The 23617-nt window shown below is 39.1% G+C and overlaps 1 protein-coding gene across 1 annotated transcript; it reads left to right on the top strand.

Annotated features, from left to right (window-relative positions):
* The first annotated feature begins 931 nt into the window (after nt 1-931).
* LOC140328242 (uncharacterized) lies at nt 932-21260 on the top strand. The gene is made up of 11 exons (XM_072407670.1): nt 932-1005; nt 2777-2973; nt 3460-3612; nt 4612-4760; nt 4834-4974; nt 5175-5314; nt 6073-6183; nt 6425-6560; nt 10719-10825; nt 11254-11366; nt 20425-21260. The coding sequence occupies exons 2-11, from the start codon at nt 2794-2796 to the stop codon at nt 20431-20433; spliced, it is 1239 nt and encodes a 412-aa protein (XP_072263771.1). The 5' UTR covers nt 932-1005; nt 2777-2793; the 3' UTR covers nt 20434-21260.
* Nucleotides 21261-23617: the final 2357 nt, after the last annotated feature.

Below are 23617 nucleotides of genomic sequence, written 5' to 3'. Positions count from 1 at the left end.
AAATGGGGTCAATAGGAGGGGGCGTTCCACCCCAATGACACCATAATGAGTGTTTCATCCCAGGCTCCAACTGCAACTTACTAACCACAAGTGAAGTAGCCACCATGTAGCTATGTTTACCATGCATGTCCATTGCTCACTACTGCACTGGCACCTACAAAAGTGCTGGTAAGGACTCTGGTCTTTGGTACTAAGCTCTTTCTTTCCTGTGCAGCTTTAAAGTCCTGGTCCCTGTGTTTGAAAGCCTGCATAAAATCTCAACTCCACATCACAGTGGTGCTAAAAAGGGACTTGATATCCGCATGCAGCAGGTATTGCACTGAGTGTCACTATCAATAGTGATGCCTCTGCTAACAATGTCATAACCCCACCAACACACACACATAGTGGGACAGTTTGCAGTGTTCCTTTATCCCATGCCTGTAGGGTGGGGATCTTTTTGCCTGACAATACTGTCTTTATTTCAGTACTAGGTACTGGAATGCAGAGAGAATTTTAATACCTGGCATCCCACTCTACATTGTTCGACCACAAATACCCAACAGATACCAGAACCAGCTCAGAACGCCTTGGGCTTCACACCAAGATCATGCAAGCCATATGTTGGGCACTAGGGCTCCAAAGTGTATCTAAAACCAAAACATTTTATTGCTGTCTGCATCCTATTTTATTTGCATGTTGTTTTGGAAAGGATTGACCTTTTAAAGTGTCAAAACACATCACATGCATAGTATGAGCATTGAAATTTGTACACACAGCTGAGCTTTACATGAGCTGATGAGAATATAAATGCATACTACACAAAAATAATGAAATAAAGGTAAAGAGGAAATTGTTTTGTACACTTGTATGTTGATATAATTATACTGGGACTGGTCAGTGTAACTATTCCTGGAACACGCCCAGAGCAGTACATTGTCACTGAACATTTGTTGAGACGTTTGTAGATACCATAGAAACAGCAGCTCCATATCAGACTCGGCCTGTCCAGATCTCCACTAGCAGGTATTGTAAACTTGCCAGATAAACACATAGCTCATTCTATGGTCTAACACCATAAAAACGTATGTACAATTGTGTCTAATTTTCCTTTAGTATAGCACAATAAACTCCATGTGATACACATTGTTACACGTTGATACACAATTGTTTATTATTGTTTTATTATTAGTTTTATCCATTTTTATTACAACCACATTGCACCCAACAGCTTGTACAGAACTGTTTTTGCTGCTTATTTTCCACACATACCGAGTTTCTCAGGGAGCCAGTTAACCTAACTGCATGTTTTTTGAGGAAAGCAAAGTTCTAGACTAGCAGACTAGTGTCCTGGCCAGAAATGGAACTTGGGACCCAAGTTCTGCAGAGGCAAGATGGCTAGCCCCTGATTGTTTTTCAACGTACATAACAGTGCCAGTTAATGAGGAGAATTTATTTTCTCTTTCTGCAGTATTTTCTACATGCTTGCAATGAATAGGGAGGACAATGTCAGTGAAATTAAATGTAAGTCTTATTGTGTCTTTAGTTTTCATAGAGGAATGTTTGGTAATAAGTGCACACAAGATTGTTACATTTATGCATGTGACCTCCTTTACTGATACTACATGACTATTACTGCACGAAAAGCTCTGAATACTTTGTGAGCTACCTTAAAGTTAAACTAAACCCTAACAATGAAAAGTTACAACTAGATAGGTCCTTTGATAAGACAACAAAAAACCTTACCTGTCTGAATTCAATTGTATTACACTCATCTGGTACATAAACTGCAATCTTCCCCCAGCCTGCTTCCCAATCTTTGGCTATTTTGGTTGACCTCCTAACTCCTGCACATTCAGAGGTACCCAGCATATCCTGGCATCTCACCCTGAGTTGTGCAAGCATACCTTGCAAAAATAGCACAAACAGGTTTCTTTTGGGTTTTTTTGCATAAAGGACATGGCTTGACAGCAAATTTTAATTGTGGAACTATAGTTCTGCTTATAGCTCTGGTACAGAACAAGTGCCCCAATGTTGTCTACAAATGTTTAACTTGATTAGAATTAGCCAGAGCTGTAAAAAAGTATACAGGTCCTGTCAGGTTCTGTCCGCTGCTGGTGCTAATCCTTCTACTTTTTTATAGTGAATGCCAGATATGGGTATGACTTTGACTGTGAAAGACCTTGGGGCCCCTGTAGGCATCTTTAGTGGAGAAATCATACTGCTGTGTGGGCTCATTGCAATTATAGCAAAAGTAATTTAAAGGTTAAACAAAACTTGAGCCTAACTTGTGTATACAATGCCCAGATGATTTGAGCTCCCAAAGTATGAATTCGTTATTGTGCCATAAAGACATACATAATTCTCAAGGCACACATTATTAATATTATTACACAATATTTATATAGTGCCCAAATATTACGCAGCTCTTTACAAAGTCAATAGTCATGTCACTGGCTTTCCCTCATAGAGGGTCACAATTTATTGTAGATTTGCTGATAAACATAAATATTGTCAGTATTCACACTTTGCGGTACCTAACAATTCACTTTTAAGTGTACAGTTGCACCACACAGTTTACTGAAACTTGGTTTTGTAACAGGAGTTAATAGTTACAAAATGTTCTCTTCAACAGAAGTCACATGAAGAAATGCTTTGGCTGTGGGTCATGCGATCACTGCCATCAAGCTTACATACTTAATTTAAAGCTAGCTTTTGAGTGTAGGTTTGTTTTACTACCGTAAAAAGTGTAGATTGGCATGTTTTTTTTTTGTTTGAAAGCTTTGCCTATTTGCAGGAACTAATATTGATGTCATGCCAACCAAGACAAAGAAGAAGATAAAAGGAGCAGGAATTAAGGCAGCAGACACCTCGGTGCTAAAGAAATTTCTGAAAAGATATGAGAATCATTGTGCCCAGTGCCAGTCAACTGTCAGCCCCACCATCACCCAAGCACTCAAAAAATGTATCCAAAATGGCACCAGCTACCTGAAAGTAAGTTTGGTTTTAGTAATGCGAACAACCAAAATCAATAAAAAACACCAGAAAGAATAGTTACAACATTACCACCCACTGAAAAAATAAATAAAGAGTAGTATATGAATGATCTTAGAACACTGGAAATGATGTCAAACTGCCATTGATTTGGCAAACGAGGAAAGCATTTCCCACATAAAACATCCCATGAGTAAATAATTCTATTACTATCCTCACATGGCACATAGCACAGCCTTAATTACCTCGTATAACCACCAAAAACAGCAAATAGAACAGATTCTTCCAACTTGCATATGGACAATATAAAATAGTGCCTTGATTTATGTCAAGAAAAACGTAAACCTTACAATGTTTAACAATGTGATTGACACGTGATTTTAGAAGTGGTTATGTTGTAGTTGATCCTTTAAAAAACATAATTAAATGGAATAAATCGAATGTAATAATGATCCTTAAAAACAGCACTTGTCTGGTTCCCTGCAGATTATCCTGTCATGCCCTGGGAACCCCTCAGACAACTCAACTACGGTTTTATTAAGGCCACTGCTGATGACAATCCGAGATGAACGCTACATGCTTGGGAAAGATTTGTGCTTGTGGGGAATCCCACTCAGTAACCAGGACGTTGCCAGTCTTGTAAGTTTCTCATATGGTAAATGCAGATGAAGACCCAATTTTTGCATCCTCTTGCTTATCATTGATCTGGTTGTTAGCCTTTGAACCACAGCTGGATTCTTCTAGCAAGCAATAATGAACTTTAATGAATTTAAAAATCATTACCATACATAATTCAAGGCCAATTGATATTTTCTTGTTTCAAAAGTCAGTAGGATGAGCAAAATTGTTAGTATTTGCTTCATCAAAATTTGGGGTAAAAGGCATTAAGCTGATATTTTGCTCTTTCAGCAAAACAGTTGAGTAGTTTGGGGAGAAGGAAATGGTTTTTAGGGATGCAGTGGGTTTTAATTGACTCTTGTGAGTTAGGGAAATCACTTTTTACCACCATATATTGGACCTGCTATTGTGCCAGAATTTGCAAAACCTAACACTAACTCAAATTATGATCCAATTGCAAAAACAGTGTTGGTATGTAGATTTTTGGTTTAAAATCTAGGGCTTTGCTCATATTAACAAAGTCATGTCGCACAATGCCCATGGCTCACAGCTAGTAGTTTTTGCTACAAATTGGGTTTATTTAAATATCCTTCTTACACTTATCTCTAAAAGGCCCCATGTTGTTAATACCCTTTTAATTACCATTGCTGAATTTTGGAGGGACTAATATTTGTTCATATCACATTGTTCGTGGATGTCCAAGACAGACTTTTCCTGTAGGTCTTCATTATTTCCACTACCCACAATTGTATACTATATACTATGTACACTGTACTCTGGGTTATTCAACATGTCCTTTGATGTTCTATATCTCAGAAAGACTCGGACACCTTCTAGGTTTCCATGTCTGCTATACTACCCACTTCTGTCAGTCCCACTATTTTATTCATCAAGAATTAGGTGCCCTGGCAAGGAACCCTATAAAATCAATTATATTACAAATATTTGCTAGATTACCAGAAAAACAAATGTGCTTCTTCAGGTTAAATGAATTCATATAGTCTCTTTCTATCATTACAGGCCATATTGTTGGAGCTAAGTGGAAGAACCTCCTACCCATTTATAAATCTAGAAGCCATAGATTGTGGGATGGATGTATGGTCGGTGGAGAGACTGGGCAAAGCTATAAGATGCAGCCACTTAACATCTGTAACTTTGGATTACAATGAGTAAGACACTTAACTGTATATAGAGTCCAAGCTAATACTTCTGTCTATGTGACCAGAATATTTTTTTTGTCAGGTTTCAAGATGAAGGAATACAAGGTCTTGTCCGTGGTCTGGAAGGAAATACAAAGCTGGTTTCACTTAGTCTGTGTTATTGTAAACTCCGTCCTTCCAGTGGGGCCTTACTGGGAAAAGTTTTGTCAGAGTCAGCAGTATGGTAATATGTCATGCTCTTTAAATTTGCAATAGCTATTTTTTTTCCTTTAAATAATAGAACATCCATCTCTCCAAATCTAATCTTTTCTTCAAACAGCAGTTTTTTTGTGGCAATGTGGCCAGGCTTCTTGTTGACAACATATGGTAAATGTGATTGTTTAAACATTTACAGACTCCTTCTCTAACATCTCTGTCTTGCAGTGAACTGTACCTAACGGGGAACTATCTGCAATGTTCTGGGGCAGTGGATCTAATCACAAGTATTGCAAAGTATGCTCAAAGTCTGTCTAAAGAAGGGCCACCTGAGCAGCCATTAGACTTAGCTCATCAGATTCTTGAAGGTAAATTTGAATTTTGGTTTACTTTTTATGAAATTTATAACTCATGTCATTATAGATTTAGGGTGGCCATAAAAGACCCCAACCTTACAAGCAATGTAACTGATATGAGTATCTCCCTCATAGGTAAAGCCCGTATAAAGGCAACATTTTTATCATTTGGATCCTGTAGGGAAAGCTAAATGTTTTGTCAGCTTTCATTTTTGCCATCTTTTTTCATTGTGTTTCCCCTTTAATTTGTGTCCTGTATACAAAGCAGGAAGGAGAGGAGATCTCTTCAACATAAAGAATGTCTCCTCATGGGCTGTTTCCACCAAAACAAAATTTTGGGGGGGTTTTACCTTACGTTTAGAAGATCAAAGCAGATCACAGATAATTGTGACCCAGGCAGGACATGCAGCCCGGGTGATGACAATGGCTCTCTATAGTGATACAGTGGAAGACTAAGTAGCTATCTAGGGACAGAAAGTGTTTTATTTACAAGAATAATGTGTGAAAAAAGAAGGAAAAGCCCAACAAAAACCAATGTAGTCACTTCATCTCATTAGTAATAATCTGGTTTTATCTGCAATTATTAATAAATCTCATATTGCTGCACTTTTTACACAAATTTGATAATGCACTTTACAGCAAAAAAGTTTTTGGATAATTGTAGCAGAACGATAAAATGTTTATTTTTTATATTGTTATTATGTAATATTTATGGGTTTTTATAACTATGCTTTAACGTTTCATTTCTGCTTGTGTTCTTTGCTGCACAGCACAAGGTCAAAGTGGCATTCGTACAGCAATATCAGAAGAGCTAGAAATAAATGACAGACCTGCAACTGCACCTGAAAGAACAGCTGAACACAAAAAAAGCAAAAAAAAGGGTAAATAAGTTTTATTTATTTTTTTATTTTGATTATTTTTCAAATAAATACCCAATATCATTTTTTATATAATTTGTTTACCTAGAACTTCCACATTTACTTTTAGGACTTTTGAAAATTATATTTCTTGATGATGATGATGATGTTTTAGGTCACATTCATATAGAAATATAGAACATTTAAATGGTTTGCAAATTTGCAAGCACCACTGTAAAAAATAAATCACAAATTAAATTCTTAGGGAGAAAAAGAAAGAAAAAGACAGCATTGCCACCTGGTCCCTGGGTGACCAAATTACATCTGGCTGACAATGGGATTGATGCCATGGGAGAAGAAAGGGAGACAGGTGTGTTGGAATTCTCACAGCTTCTGAGCAGGTATGATGTACAAAGCATGTACCAAGGGTGCTGATATACTGAGGACACATTGCACAGTAGCTCCTGAGGTCAGGAGCTATTTGCAGAGGGACTTAACGAAAACTACATGTGCAGATTCATTTATTTTTATGTAGTGCCTATTTTTATGGATGATCATAGTTCTACTCCAACCTAAAGTTGCATCACAGCCATAAACAAATATATTTTTCCCCTAAAAAATTTTTAATAAATTTTTATTTATATTATATTTTTATTAGCAACCTCTTAATAAACAACATAAACAACCAGACGAGACCCACACAAGAGGCAAAGAGGTAGATGGGGGGAAGGGAAGAGACCAGTGTCCATCCAGGTGGACTTTTAAAAACCCATATACACACAAGTAAGGATAAAACACGACCTTCACTCCATTATATAGTAATTAGAGAGCAATCAAAATCGGCGGGCACATATGCCTCAATCCACGGATCCCACACCTTTCTAAACATATGCAACTGATTCTGGGTTCTAGCAACCATGTTTTCATTCACAAAGTACCACATAACTTTCCTCTTCACCTTTGCCATAGTGGGTGTCCCTGGCCACCAGGTCTTAGCCAATGTTTGTTTCACTGCCGTAAACACATATGATATAAGTCGAAACTGACTTTTGGATATTCCTATGGGATGTAACATCAAAAGGGCTTCAAACGGGTCCTTGCAGGTACCTTTACCTAAAAGAGTGTATTTAACTATGTATACACCAGTTCAAAATCTCTTAATTTTAGGGCATTGCCACCGTATGTGGTACAAAGAGCCCCTAAGCAATCAGGGCAGTACGTCGCCAGCCTAGTGGGGGCCATGTACCACCTATATTTAGCTTCACGGAATGCTACATTGTAAATATTGAAAAAATTTGGTAGATTTGGCCTCATAATGTTTTTTAATAGAATCGAAATATTTCACCCCATTGATCATCACCAGATCCTTGTTCCAGCTAAAGCCATTTGTGGTCCACCACGCAAAGCACTTAGGATCCTCGAACCCCAGTGGTAAGTCCGGGTTGTGGGTTGAAAGCGGCCTGTGGGGGGACATCAGATTACCCGAATATTTACCAGAATCCCACATCCTAAGGGAGTGTTTAATTATGGGGTCTGGGATGTGGTAGCGCCTCTGCGGTAGAGTCCACAGTAGTGTCTCAATGGCTATCGGCTTTGTCAAATGCGCTTCAATATAAACTCTCAGAGGCGCATGCTTTGCAGCATGGTATGCTGCCAAGTGGCCAATTGGGCCGCCTAATAGTAATTACATATATTAGACACTGCCAAGCCCTATGTGTTTTGGGGTAATACAGGATTCTTCTAGCCACTATGGGTCTACTGTTCCCCCAAACAAATTTATGAAGCTGTCGTTTTTTGACTCAATACTTTGGACATACTTAATGTACCTGTTGAAATATTGGGGATTTGGTCCACACTTCTGTTCATGGGTGGCAGCATTATACGCAACACCAAAAGCATTTATACAATACTTGGGCTTTCGCTCTCCGTAATTTTTGAAAGGGGCACCAGGCAAGGATGTCCACTCTCACCCCTATTGTTTTCTTTAGCAATAGAGCCATTGGCACAGGCCATTAGAAACCATCAAGATATAAGTAGGGTAATAAATGGAAAATATCATCATAAACTAGGCTTTTTGCAAATGATGTTTTATTATGTGTAACAAATCCACAAGTATCTTCACCAAACCTGCTACTCCTTTTGATGCAATTTCAGACATTTTCTGGTTTACAAGTGAATAACTCTAAAAGTAAGGCAATAAATATATCATTGAACAAGGAAATAGTGGGAACATTGCAGGAATCGTTCCCGTTTAAATGAGAAAAAAATTAAGGTATCTGGTGGTTTATATTACACCCACTTGATAAACTATATGATACTAATATACCTGACCTCTGTAGACATTTAGTAAAGTTATTAGACTTGTGGAAGAGATATCATTCATCATGTTTGGGGAGAATAGCCTCAATTAAAATTACATGGTTACCTAAATTTTTGTTTTTGATAGAATCCCTTGTAAGATACTCACTAAATTACAGCAGAAAATGTTAGAATTTATTTGGAACTCTAAGAGGCCCAGAATATCCAAGAAGATTTTCTATCGTCAGAAAACCAGAGGTGGGTTAGGGGTGCCACAGTTATACCTATATTATGTAGCAGCATAGATAACCCCATTATTAAGGTATTAAGAACAAAAAGAAAAACCATTAAAGGTGCAATCCTTTGTTTATACCAGGCTTTGAGCACCTGGGAAGGTTTTGTTTATGGAGAGAAAAGGGTGTGCATAGAATCCATCACTTTCTGGATAGGTATGGTATAATACCTTTTGAGACATTTCAAAATAAGTTTGGAATGCCTAATGAAGAAGTATTTAGATATCTACAGATAAAGAATTTTGTGCATTCTAAAACAGGAGGTAGTGATAACTTTAAAAGTTTAAGTGTGTTTGAACAGAAATGTTTACAAGGTAGAATGGTTGGAGGGGTAATATCAGCCTTATATGATACACTTGTAACAGCTTATACAGAAAACAAACCCACATATATGACCCGTTAGGAGGAGGATCCAGGTGTTCTGGAGCAGGAAAAGTGGGAACAAATATGAGAGACAGCAGCGCATTGTAGTATAAACACACAGGCACTGGAAGCTAATTATAAATTACTAATGCACTGGTTTATGGTGCCAGAGCGAATGGCAAGAATTTATTCGACAACCTCATTCATGCAAGTTTTCTTTTTGATTATATATTTCGCATTAAGAAAGAATAGCACAATAGAAAAAAAAGAAAAGTATAAAATTATAAAAATATAAAAGTATTAAATTATATGAAATGCACTTATTAAAAATAATTTTGCACTAAGTAATATTAGTAAAAAAAAGTAGGAAAAAAGAAAAGATGGGAAAAGGGAAAGAAAAGTATGAAATCACTTAAGAAGAACTCATTAAAATAATGTTTTTTTTTTCTCTCTCTCTATGAAGGCAAATATTGTGAAGGATGTGCTATGAATTGCAAAATGATAAAGGAGACAAATTTGAGTTTATAAATATATATAAAAACAGGATTATGTTGCTGAATTTATGGAGTTGGAGGAACATATTTGTGTTGTGAATACCTCTTATCTTGAATAACCTAATATATTGTATGTGTTTATTTGTACGAAATTTAATAAAAAGAAATTAAAAACAAATGCCTTCCTAATATCCAAAGAAAACAGCACTGCAGACACCCCTTTCTTGTGAGCTTGGTTAAATAGGTGCATCATGCGGCAAACATTATCACCAACCTGTTTTTGAGGCAAGAAGCCTACCTGGTCCTTGCCAAGTAAGGAAAGTATACCTGTATTTAAGCGTCGGGCCAATATGGCAGCCAGCAATTTCACATCTAAGTTCAGCAGTGAAATCGGCCTATAGCTGGCCCAAGTGGAATGATTAGTATTAGGTTTGGGTAGCATGCAGATGCTCACTGTAAGGGTGTCAGAACCAAAATGTTCACCTTTCAACAGACAATTAAACAGGCTGGTCAAATGAGGTGCTAGCTGATCCTGGAATTGTTTTTAATATAGAGCCGAAAAGCCCCGATCGTTTGTTTGGTTTCAAATTACGTATGGCTTGGTACCCTTCATATCTGTTTCCAGGGTTGTTTGTAATATTTCGGGCACAGGAGGGAGGGGCAAGGACTCTAAGAAAAGCTTTAGTCTGTCTGTAGTGTCCACTGCTTGGGCTGTGTACAGAGAGTTGAGACGCTTCTGGAATTACTCTAGAATCTTTGAGGGGTGATTAGTCGGACCATATCCTAGGATGTTAAGCCTATAGGGGTTATGCAATTTAGCCTGCATGCGTAACCTGTTAGCCAGCAGGGTCATGAATATATTTTCATGGTGCTTAATAGTTTGGCATTATCACTGTTACTGTCTGTATCCGACTGTCATTTGCTTCCCCTGTTTATTGTACAGTGCTGCATAATATGTTGGCGCTATATAAAGAATGTTTTAATATTATTATTATTATTTATACAAATAATAATAATAATATCACAAGATAGTTCTGTGATTTATCAAATGCATCGACCTAACCTTTTCCAGTTTTTCTGACCAGTTTTGGCATATTACTTGCTTTTTCAGTGTAATTCGTTACTCAGAACAGCTTTCTGAATTGGATCTTGATAACAATTGTCTAGGGGAAATGGCGGCTACTGACATTCTAGAGGCGCTGACCTACAGAAATCAAGGTATGTTTTAAAGCACAATATTTGTATTAAATGTTTTGTTACAGTAAAACGGTAAAGCAGAAATAAGCTCAAAAATTAATAAATTGTGGGCAGGCAGGTCTTCTATGCAGAAGGGACAGTCAATGTTGTTAGACGTTAAAGTTAAAAAAAATGTAATTCAATAAAAATCTATAATATTGAGTCCCTGATCACACAAACAATGTATGGCCAACTTTAGTCATGTAAACAGGTGGTTAGATATCCCCACTGGCTATAATTCACATTTATTTGAAAGGTTACAGCTAAAGGATTAGTAAACAATTTACCTCTATGACTCTCCCCATAGAAATTACAGACTACTAATCATCATATCATTTTTCTTTATCTGTTCCCTAATTCACTCACTACATTGTACAAGTTTATATTTCTTTTTTTACTTAACTTTGCAGGAAAGTTACCACGTTTGAAAATTAAAGTGACAGCCAAGATTACACCAATTACATTTAAAGCCATACTAAAACAGGGTGGAAAACTGAAAGCCTCAAAGAAAAAAAGGAAAAAGGTAATTAGTTCTAGTATATAATACTGTTTAACATTTGGACCATAGAATGCAAAAATAATAGTAACCTTGCCATAAAAGGTTTCATATTTGAACAATGAAATCTATATAGAAGAAAATAAATTCATAGACCCTAAACTCTCCCTCTTGGGTCTGCTGCTTGGCAGGGATATGAGAATACCAAAAGTTCAAATGAACTCGCCGGTATACACCACTAAATAAACTAACATTCAGTAAACTGAAAAATTAGCCATTGTACCTGTATACCCGCTATTGGATGACAACATCCCTCATTGTCACCCAATAGTGGGTATGGGGCACTGATCGAGATGCTGTGATATTTTCAGTAACATAACAGAAGCACATGACTCAGGACTAAAATAAGGCATGTATTAAATATGCTAAGGTTTTATTTAATATTATTATTATTATTATTACCGGTATTAATAAACAGGATTTATATAGCGCCAACATATTACGCAGCGCTGTACATTAAATAGGGGTTGCAAATGACAGACTAATACAGACAAGATTTGAGTGTCATCAGCATACAGATGGTACTGTAAGCCAAAGGAGGATATGAGACTACCGAGAGAGGAGGTGTACAGAGAAAAGAGGACCGGTCCAAGTACTGACCCTTGGGGAACACCAACAGGGAGGAGAGTAGGCGAGGAGGAGTTACCATTGAAAGAAACTTGAAAGGAGTGGTCAAACGGATAGGAGAGAGCAGTGTCACTGATACCAATGGAGCGCATGATTTGTATTAGAATGGGGTTATCATCAGTGTCAAAAGCAGAGGAAAGATCAAGGAGAAGGAGCAGGGAAAAGTTACCTTGAGATTTAGCTCTGATGAGGTCATTGGCCACTTTACTAAGGGCTGTTTCAGTGGAATGGGCAGCTCTAAAACCAGACTGGAGAGGGTCAAGGAGGGAGTTGGTGCTCAGGTAATTGGTGAGTCTTTTGTAGACAAGGCGTTTAGGAAGTTTAGAGACATATGGGAGAAGGGAGATAGGACGGTAGTTAGAGTGTAGGGAGGGGTCCAGTGAGGGTTTCTTTAGGATAAGGAGAATTATGGCATGTTTGAAAGTGGAGGGGTATTTACCAGTAGAAAGAGAGAGGTTGAATAGTTCGGTCAGGGGAGGGGCCAGGGTGGAGGAATTGGCACGGAGTAGATAAGCGGGAATTGGGTCAAGCAGACAGGTAGTAGATGGAGATGTTGAGAGAAGAAAAGAGACTTTGTCCACAGTAACAGGGCAGAGGGAGGACAGTGATTAATTACAGGTGGATGGGGTGGGTATGGTTGGGGTGGCTTGATGAGCAGAGACATGATGTCTGATTTTGTCTATTTTATCTCTAAAGTAGGTGGCAATGTCGTGGGCAGAGAAAGATGTTGTGGGGGAAGCAGGTGTGGGGTTTAGGAGGGAGTCAATTGTTGAGAAGAGGTTGTGTGGGTTGGAAGCTTGAGAGGAAATGACTGCGGAGTAATATTTTTGCTTGGTGACAGTGAGCTCTGTGTTAAAGCTTTGTAGCTTGGCTTTGTAGTCCATGAAGTCAGCGCTGAGGCCAGATTTTCTCCACTTGTGCTCAGCTGCACGAACAGACTTTTGTAGCTGTTTGGTGTGATTGTTGTGCCAGGTCAGGGTTTGGCAGGGTGTGGGTAGCAGAAGGTGGCAGGGGCTACTTTATATCCAAAGCCATGGAAAGAGAATGGTTTAACATGGTGGCAGCATCATCTGGGGAGGTGATTTTAGAGAGGGTGGGGGTTAGGGACGCAAGGCAGTTTGAGAAAAGGTTGTGGTCAAGGTTATGGATATCTCTCTGCCATTGACCAGGTCTGGAACGTAGCTGGGGAGGGCAAGAGTTCGAAGAGTTCGGCAAGAGGTTGATAAGGTTGTGATCAGAAAGGGGAAATGGTGAGTTGTCAAGGAGGGTGAGGTTGCAGATTTTAGAAAATACCAGGTCTAAAGTGTGTCTGGCTATGTGTGTGGGGCCTTTGATGAGTGAGTTCAAATGAGGAGGTAATGGGGAGCAGTTTGGCTGAGGAGGGAAGGTTGGGCTCATCTATTGCAACATTAAAGTCACCAAGGATGAGGGTGGGCAGGTCATGGGAAAGAATGTGTGGGAGCCAGGATGCAAAGTTATCCAAAAATTGTGATACTGGGCCAGGGGGGCGGTAGACAACAGCAACAATTAGGGGTAAGGGGTTAAAGAGACGGACAGAGTGGACTTCAAAAGAGGTGAAAATGAGTGAGGGTGGGGTAGGAAGGACTCTGTATGTACAGGTAGGTGAGTGAAGGAGACCCACACCACCCCCTACTTTGTTGCCAGGTCTAGGGGTATTTGTAAAATGCAGGCCTCCATAGGAGAGAGCAGCAGCAGAGGTAGGGTCAGAGGAGGAAAGCCAAGTTTCAGTGGGAGCCAGAAAGTTCAGAGATTTAGAAAGGAGAAGGTTGTGTATGGAGGTTCATTTATTGCCAACAGATTGGGCATTCCATAGACTGCCAGAGAGAGGGGTTAAGGTCTTATGGTTAGGGTGAATGGGGATGAGGTTAGGAGAAGAGAGTGTCTTGCTGGGAGTATATGGAAAGGGGGGGCTGTGTGAGGACCAGGGTTGGGTGAGATGTCACCAGAGAGTATCACCAGAGAGAGGTGCAGGAGCACAGGCAGAGAAATAAGGAGAGTGAAGGAGCAGAGAGACAATGAGTTATCAGACTGAGGAGGACAGGGAGTAGTGCCAACAAAGAGAGAGCAGGGTGAATAATACATTTTTTCAGATAATTGCGAACATATGTGTACATTAAACAATGTGGCAAACTGAAGTCCAAGAGAAGCAGTCCAGTAATATGGGTTCAGGTGAGGCTTGTAAACTTGCTGAATTCCAGGAGTAGGATTGATGATTCACTTAAAGAGCTGGTTTGATGAAATACCAGTTCAGAATGGCAGCAGCAGAGGATGTGTTGGGAGTTCAGATGGATAAATCAGTCCAAAGGTAGGAGATGGGAGTGGTAGAGTATAATAGTATGTCCAAATCTGTTCCAATTCCTGGTTCTATTCCCTGGATTAATTCATATTGCACTTGACCAGGGTCCCAATGTGACCTTGCCTGTTGTTTTAATAGAAGTGTTTGGGCCCTGATTATGGATGGATTGATCAGAGTATAAGGAATTTGGGATATCAGTTGAACCTGAGGAGGGGAGGGTTTGGCAGGGCAATAAATTTCAATGTGCACTCAGCTGGAACTAAGGAATAGTGAACAGATAAATCTATGAAGAGATTAAAGCTGGTGCAATAAATTCATCTACAATGGGAGACGTACCATATACAATCAGATGAGGGTTGCAGGGGAAAACAATTGCATACACAGGGCTGAGATTTGGCAGAGTGGGAGACGTACCATATACAATCAGATGAGGGTTGCAGGGGAAAACAATTGCATACATAGGGCTGAGATTTGGCAGAATGGGAGACGTACCTGTAGAAGGAGAGATAAATGGAGATTAGTCGCAGGCAGATGAAGAAGGTGAATTCATCAGTGATGTTAGTAGAGGATGATGATGATAGAATTCCCTGGATTAATTCCCATTGCACTTATAATTTTGGCACTTGAGTTTCGCACGTGACCAGGGTCCCAACGTGACCTTGCCTGTGGTTTAAATAGAAGTGCTTTGGGCCCTGATTATGGATAGATTTAAAAATCTCATTAGCATGTTGATAGGGGAAGGATGGGGGATAGCACTGGCCAACAAACAATTTCTTTCCAAACAGAATAAAGTCATTTTAGGTTATGTTTGATGCACAGATTCCAAATATGGTATTGGCTTTGCAAGATGGCTCTGGTTTTTGAAATAATGACCTCAATAATAACCTCATAAAAAACTAATGAAACATGAAAATTAGGCAAAATTAAACTAGATATGCCTACATATACAAAATAAATTTTTGTAATACATAATGTCAATATATTCTATATTCAGTATATTTACAGAACTAATCTCAAAGACGTCATTGAAAAACTACATTTGTATGAATTCCTTTTATGCTGATAATCAGGACAATCACGTTGAAGGTTCCAGCAGTAGTCTGCCATCATGTGTCTATCCCATCTGCCCTGATACCTTTCTTCTATCACCTTTATATCTTGATGGAACCTCTCTCCTCACTGAAATTGCCAAGGTTTTCTGGAAATGTTTGCAAATGGCTATGGAGATATTGTTCCTTTATGCTCATAGTAGCACCCATATTTTTAAAGTTTAAGAGCAAGTTTTGTACTGGTTTTTCATATTTTGTGCTTTGTGGTTACCCAAGAAGTTCTTGACAACCATAACATAGCTGTGCCAGGCAGAAGCTTCAGTGTCAGTCATGTAACTTGTGAAAATTGAATAATTTATCAGTTTCCGAATCTGAGGTCCATCAAAGATTCCTGCTTTTCATTTTTCAGTACCCAATTGAGGGAGGAATCTACAAATGTATTTGAAGCAATCACCGTCCTTGTTTAGAGCTCTAACAATTTGCTTGATTAATCTCAACTTTATGTGTAGTGGAGGGAGAAAGATTTTTTCTTTGTCAACCATTGGCTTCTTAATGATGTTCACTGCACTTTTTTTCATGTTTTCCCTTGGAGGCCATGTCACTTTTTTCCAGTGATCCTGCTTTGCTCTACTATCCCTCAAGCAGATGAAACATGGGTACTTTGTGTATACACTTTGCTGTCCAAGTAGGAAGTTCACCATTTTAAATTAACACATATAGACCATTGGTGTTCATGACAGCAAAGCTTTTGTAGGACCATTTTGATATTTTCATATTCTTCTTTAAGTTTTGTTGAGTTGTGTTGACCAATTGTAATTGATGCATAGCAGTTGCCATTATGCAGTAAAACAGATTTCAAACTTCAAGTGGAACTGTCTATGAAAAGCCACCAGTCTTCTGCTCGGTATTCTGGTACTCCCATATAAGTCAGTAGTCCAGGGTTGTTAAAACAATATACAATTTACTGAAATATGGTAGGAGTGTAATTTTAATTTCCGGTCTCAGACAGTTCTTTTCTTTTAGCCTGGATGCTAAAAGTTCAGATGCTTGTTTTGACAGATTTAGGTCACTTAAAAAATTGTTGAGCTCTTCTTGGGAGAACTGCTGGTTTGATGAAACACTTCCTTCATATTCACTTCCACTGCTAACTCCTGAATTACACTCCAAACCCTGTATATCCTCCATGTGGGATACAGGAATATCAGGGAGTGCACTGATCACTGGTATGGGAGCATTAGCCATGGTGTATGATCACTGGTATGGGAGCACCACCATGCGGCACAGGTCATTTTGCTGATTCCAAATCAGGATACTCCCACTTTTTTTCTTGTAACGATAAAACCTTTTACATTCACAGCACAAAAAAAACAATCATTATGGTGATTTTTGGGCTATCACCATACCATAGGTACACCAAATTTCAAACTTTTCAGTTCTCTTTTTTTCCACAGACATAGACACAAGTTTTGCATACCATATGGGGAGCCCAATACTTATCGTGGTCCCCCAGTTTATTACCAAAATATGCAAGATATGCTTGTTTCACAAATTCTGTAATGTTTCTTCTCTGTTTTTGCTGAGAGTATTCACCACAAATGTAGCAAAATATATTAGGGTCATTTAAACAACTTCTTCTTGAAGAACTCATATTTCTGTAAAAAAAGAAAATGTATGAATAAAAAAGAGGCAAATGAAAGTTTCATGAAAATAATGCTACATTTAATATACAAAATTTTGGTGTAAATAAAGATTGATAATAATCAGTTTTTCCAGGTCTTCGGGTTTGGCTGACGATTTTTTAAGATTCTTCAATTTACTTTATTTAATTTCAGACCCTTTCTCTATATCCAATGATAAATTACATTAACTATTCTCAAGAGAAAATTGAAAACTGCTTGTTTTTCACAACTTCGCTAATAACATAGTTCTGAGTACTTGTTTTCCTGATAATCTCCTCTGAGTAAACATGAAGAACAGCTTGTGCCCAATGAGAGACCTTTACTATATTAGTAAACAGCATATTGCTTGGAATAAGGGATGGACATCTGGCTGACCCTTTTTGTGTTTTCGCCGTACTTTAATAGCTGGAAAATATTTGTTTTCCTTTATCTATTTTACGAAAATGCCTTAACTTACTGATAAACAAAAAATGGCAAGTTAACCAGGAGAGTTTACAATCTGATTGCTGAATGATTATTATTGTTAAAGGTAATGCAAAACATTTATAATTGTGTTTGCCAAGGGTGCATCTATCGTGCAGACATTACCACCTACAGCGATATATCAGGGAAACAACAGTGACAGACCGAAAAAGTCTAACCCATGATAGAATGTACAGGACAGTAGGAGTAGTCATGACTAGAGATAATAAAAGACTGTACAAGTACTTTAGTGGTCTCTGGGGACAGGTAGGGGCAGATGTTGCGCAGGTGAATGTGACAGGACCTGGAAATATTCTAAATGTGGGGAGTGAAGGAGAGGGCAGAATCAAAGGTGACGCCAAGACAATGTGCCTGAGGAGAGGGACGAATAACAGTAATATTTACAGTTAGAAATATGTCAGGGGAGATTTGGAATGTGAAGGGGGGAAGATAATGAGTTTAATTTTATCCAGGTTGAGCTTCAGAAATCTGTCAGCCATCCATGATGAGATGGCCAACAAACAGCATGAAACCTTATCCAGGACTGTGGGAGACAAAGCGAGGTGGACAGATAGATTTGAGTGTCATCAGCATACAGATGGTACTATAAACCAAAGGAAGATATAAGACTGCTGAGTGAGGAGGTGTACATGGAAAAGAGAACCAGTTCAAGCACAGACCTGTGGGGAACACAACAGTGAGGGGAATAAAAGAGGAGGAATTACCATTAAAAGAAACTTGAAAGGAGCGGTCATCTAGATAGGAAGCAAACCAAGAGAGAGCAGTGTCACTGATACCAATGGAATTCAGGATTTGGGATAGAAGGGGTTGATCAACAGAGTCAAAAGCAGAGAAAAAAATCTAAGAAAAGGAGGAGAGAAAAGTTGCCTTGTGACTTAACTTTAAAGAAGTCATTGGCCACCTTAGTAAGGGCTGTTTCAGTGGAATGGGCAGCTCCAAAGCCTGAATGACACAATTGGTTTCAGATAGTCAATAGGTATTTTATAGACATGGCACTCAAGTTTGTTGGAAAGTAGGGAGAGGTCTAGTGAAGGTTTCTTCACGATAGGGAGAACAATGGCATGTTTTAAGGTGGAGAGGTAGATCCCTGTAGAAAAGGAGAGGTTGAATAATTTGGTTAGTCCATGGGCCAGGGTGGAGGAATGGGCACGAAGTAGATCAGAGGGGACTGGGTTAAGTGGACAGGTAGTAGATGGTGATAACAGAAGAGAGGAAGCTTCATCCAGAGTAACAGGGCTGAGGGAGGTTTGTGATGATTTAGTGGAAAGGGTAGATTCGGATGGAGTGGCTCTGTGAGCATGGTTGATTTTGATGATTTTATCTTTGTGGCTATGTCGTGGGCAAAGAAGGTAGTAGTTGGGGTAGCAAATGTGAGGTTTAGGAGGGATCCAGTTGTTGAAAAGAGGCTGCCTAGGTTGAAAGCTCAGGAGGATATGACAGCAGAGAAAAAATTGCTTGGAAACATGGGATGAAGTGTAAACGTGTTCCAGCCTAGCATTGGAGTCCATAAAATCATCACTGAGGCCAAATTTCCTCCACTTGCGCTCTGCTGCATGAGCAGTCTTTTGTAGAAATTTGGTGTAACTGTTGTGCCAAGATTGGGGGTTAGCAGGACAGGGGGAGCAGAAGGTTATGGGTGACTTTACACAGAGCCAAAGATAGAGTGTGGCTTAACTGAATGAAAGCTTGATCTGAATATGTTATTTTAGAAAGAGTGTGTGTTAGTGATGATAGGTAGTTCGAGAATAGGTTGTGGTCAAGGTTACGGATATTTCTCTGCCATTAATATAGTACTTATAGACAATGCAATCCTTGCTCAGTTGATCAGGTGACAATCATTAAAATCTTACAATATTGCATTTAACATAAATTTGAATACATAAGACTACAATAAAGAGAAGAATATATTTTATTCATAATATACCGTATTTTTCGGCGTATAAGACGCTCCGGCATATAAGACGCACCCAATTTTAAAGGAGGAAAATCTAGAAAAAAAAGATTCTGAAAGATTATTCCCCTTCTGATCACCCTGTGCCAATTTAAATTCCCCTTCTGATCACCCTGTGCCAATTTATCCCCTTCTGATCACTCTGTGCCAATTTATCCCCTTCTGATCACCCTGTGCCAATTTATCCCCTGCTGATCACCCTGTGCCAATTCATCCCCTTATGATCACTCTGTGCCAATTTATCCCCTTCTGATCACCCTGTGCCAATTCAACCCCTTCTGATAAATTGGCACAGAGTGATCAGAAGGGGTTGAATTGGCACAGGGCGATCAGAAGGGGATAAATTGGCACAGAGTGATCAGAAGAGGATAAATTCCCCACTCTGTGCCTTGTGCCTATTTATCCCCTGCTGATCATCCCTTCCCACTTACCGGTCCGTTTCTCTCCGCCGGCTTGCTCCGGGATCGCGGGGGCACGCTTGCTCTCCCAGCTTGCTTCCGGGATCGCGTGTGCAGGCTTCTCCTCGCTGGGTCTGCAGGAAGGCGGAGACATGCGCTGCAGCCAGGAGGAGAGGAGAGAAGACGAGAAGCACGCAGGATCGCGGGATCGCGGTATCGGGTAAGTATGTTACCGGTTTAAATTATTTTTAAAACTTGCATTCGCCGTATAGGTCGCACCCACTTTTCCCCCCCAGTTTTGGGGAAGAAAAAGTGCGTCTTATACGCCGAAAAATACGGTAAATAGTGTTAGAGGTCAGCAGATCAGATTTCAGACTCACCCACGACACAGCTCCCAACTGTTGCATCTGTCATTAAGGGCCTCATTTATACTTACATATAAAGGTAAATATACACAGACTTTTTTATCCAGTGTGAAGAATAAATTGATTTTTTTTTTTTCATTGTTATTCTCTCCACAGAAACACTGAGAAATTATACTTCACAGCACTAGGAAAAGACATCAATCTCTACATTTTTCAGCAATTTTAGAAGATGACTGTGGCACAAACTAGTGAATGGTGGAATCTCAAACAATTGGTCCGCATTTCTATATTGCTCATTGTTATTGGCAAGAATCTCCCCTGTCTGCGCTAAAGCTATAGTAATGTTGAACTTGCAAAATTTTCCAGAATTTCTCCAAAAATAAATCATTGACACCTATTAGTGGTAGCCCTTTATAGGCGATGATAAACTCAGAAATATAACATTTGTTAGAAACATTTTGATGTTCAGGGAGGGAACTAGCTCTTTTACCTAAAAACATTTTAAATTCGATAATCCAGCCACTCTAATATATTCATTTACTTGACCTGACTGCGTTTGTTTATTTTTAATTCATGTGAGTTTCCATGGTTTATCCCTTTTTAATTACTCAATCTTTAATTTTGTATCAGTATTTTCATAGCTCCCAACAATCACTTATTTAAAGAAACTGTGTTTTGTATCCAAATTCCTTTGTGCTTCTTTATTCTTTAGTTGATTCCCTAAATCAGGGGTTCTGATCTGAATTTGAGATCCAAAAAAAAAAAAAATTGTTACCATACCGTGACGCAAAATAAGAAATATTGCCAAAATATCAGCAAAGACAAAAAACCTTATACAAATAATAACAAAATAAACACACTGACAGTAAACAAATTTGCTTCCATTTAAGTATAGATCTATTTTTTCTCATTTGTAAAGTAGTGTGTAAATATAAAAGTATTGATATAATGATAATGATGTATTGTTAATAAATCCATCTTTTAAAACAGAACATTTCTTTGTGTCATTCCATTGTAAGTGCTCTCCACCTCAAGAGCACTTGCATTAAAATTACAACATACTTTCCTTTTTCCTGTGTATGTTTATGTAAAAGTTTACTTATCTGAGTAGTACGGCTGTTCAGTAGTTGCTTGGCCAAAACGTTTCAAATGCAGGATTGAAATCAAAGAGGAATACATTTTAGTAATTTGTTCTGGTTTTCAGGAGCATACCCACAAAAAACAAGTACATTGTGTTATAAAAAAAAAAATAGCAGCAAAATGTGCACAGCAGTGGAGAGAGGTCCATGTTATACAGCTTGGAGGGCAAATGTTTCAATTTACAGCTCTTTAAGATCCCTAAATTCAGTGTTTATAGTGTTACACAAAAAATATAGTCATTTATAGAACTACCAACTGTGGCACCATCTTTTGACCTAGCCTAGTCAACTTTCCGTAAAAGAAAATCCTTGCTTTACAAACTACACCAGAAACTCCAAAAGGTTTTTCTTTGTTAGTTTGAGCCTTACCTGGTGTCAATGTAGCAAACAGTATTTGCCTACTTTTCTCTACTCCCCCAAAACTCCAACCATATTGTGTTAATGTTTATAAAAAATATATACCTGTCACATACCTGTCATTTCTTAAATGTGGTTCTGTCCACCTCATTACATCACAGGATGTTGAAGATGTAGTAAAGCAACTGATTCAGCACGAGTCAGCCTAAACCACCACCTAATTCTGTTCTTCCAAAAAACAGAACTGCAAATTTCCAGTAAACCATGTACAGATTCACACTAATTTCTTCAATGCCAAATCCCACAGTGACTCTGAAGCACTCAACAATGATCAATCTGATGAACTATATCAGCATTATGTGCCAAGGTTGTTGATGGAGGAATTCAAACAATCAGACATAGAAGACAAAGACATTGCCCCTGACTCTTCAATAAAATCCGCAAACATTTTTTTTTAGGGCTATGGGTAATATGTGTGCCATTAGAAAGAATGATTTTTTAGGGGAACAGTGACTTTTAATGCAACCTCGCCAGTGTAAAGCTGCCGGAGATGCGCGGCTCCGGCCGCGAGCTTTTTCAGTTGCTGAATAGCGGGACGGCGTACGATTTCGGAACGCGAATACGAATGCGCGAGCGATCATCCGATTCTGCTTGATGAATCAGGGGAATTAGCTCATGCTAACCCCTTACTTTCGTCAGAAAAGCAAGAGACGTAGGAACAGCCAAAGGAAAAAGAGTGTGTCGTCAGCAGATTATGTCTGCAGAGTGTCCTAGGCTTGAAGAAAAAGAGGGGGTAATCAAACAAAATCCAACATAGGGTAAAGGACAAACTATGGAGCATCATTAAGATAGACAGGGGAAGGAAAATGAAGAGGCGGTTGCAGGACAGCAGAATCCTGGGGGAGGGAGCAGAGTGCCCAAAACCAACACTGGTTCCACCAGATAGCAGGAGTAAATTGACAAATCTTATCTTACACCAAAGGTATGTAGTAACAATTGCAGACCACTTTTCATCTAGGTCTCCTCACATGGCCCCATAACAGTAGACATTGGCACACACAAATAGGCCATTCTCATACGACAACAGAGGACCAAGTAGTAAGTTCATTGTTTAGTTGTTTAGTAAGTTGCATCTTTTTTCTCTACCTTTCTCCTTGGTCATGACTGTCAGAATCTCCAGAGGCAGGTAGTGTGGGATCCCTCAAGGTGGGGAGTCTAAGCGACACCAGGTATTCACCAGGGCACCCAGCAAAAGGGTGATGGGCCAATAGGCAAGAGACCACGGCGCTCTTTGCTGCTGAATGTCAACAGGTCACAACCTTCAGGGTCACTCTACCTGAGGAGGAAGGCTGGAGTGGCCTCAGTGTGGAGAAAGGCAGCAGGTGAATGCAGTCTATGTACAGACACAGGTCAAGGAGCAAGTAAATGTGGTCAGGGTCCAGCCACAGGTCAGAACTCGCAATAGAAACAACACAGGGTAAATGTGTAGAGAAGGAAATGAAAAGAAGGGCTCTTTAAGGCAGCAGGTATTCAAAAATGTAAATTATATTAAAGGTTGCAAGGCTAAACAGGGCTTAACTAATTATGATGAATATACAGAAAACGGTGCAATAATTATTAATCTAGAGTTTACATAGGATCAAAAATCATTAATACGCATTAAGTACTGCAAACTCCTGGGACGTTTCGCCATTTTGGCTTCTTCAGGGGATATCACAGAGACTTAAACCCATATCTGCAAAAAAAAAATGCACTTACCCTCAATCCAGCAAGGCAGTCCGATCCATCCAGGGGTGACTTGCATCAGGTCCCGCGTCGTCCCAACATCTCCAGCGCCGCCATCTTCTCTTCTT

The sequence above is a fragment of the Pyxicephalus adspersus genome, chromosome 4, assembly GCF_032062135.1.
Source record: "Pyxicephalus adspersus chromosome 4, UCB_Pads_2.0, whole genome shotgun sequence".
Classification (NCBI taxonomy): Eukaryota; Metazoa; Chordata; class Amphibia; order Anura; family Pyxicephalidae; genus Pyxicephalus; species Pyxicephalus adspersus.
The sequence above is the reverse complement of the archived record's forward strand: the minus strand, read 5'-3'. Positions and strand labels throughout refer to the sequence as shown.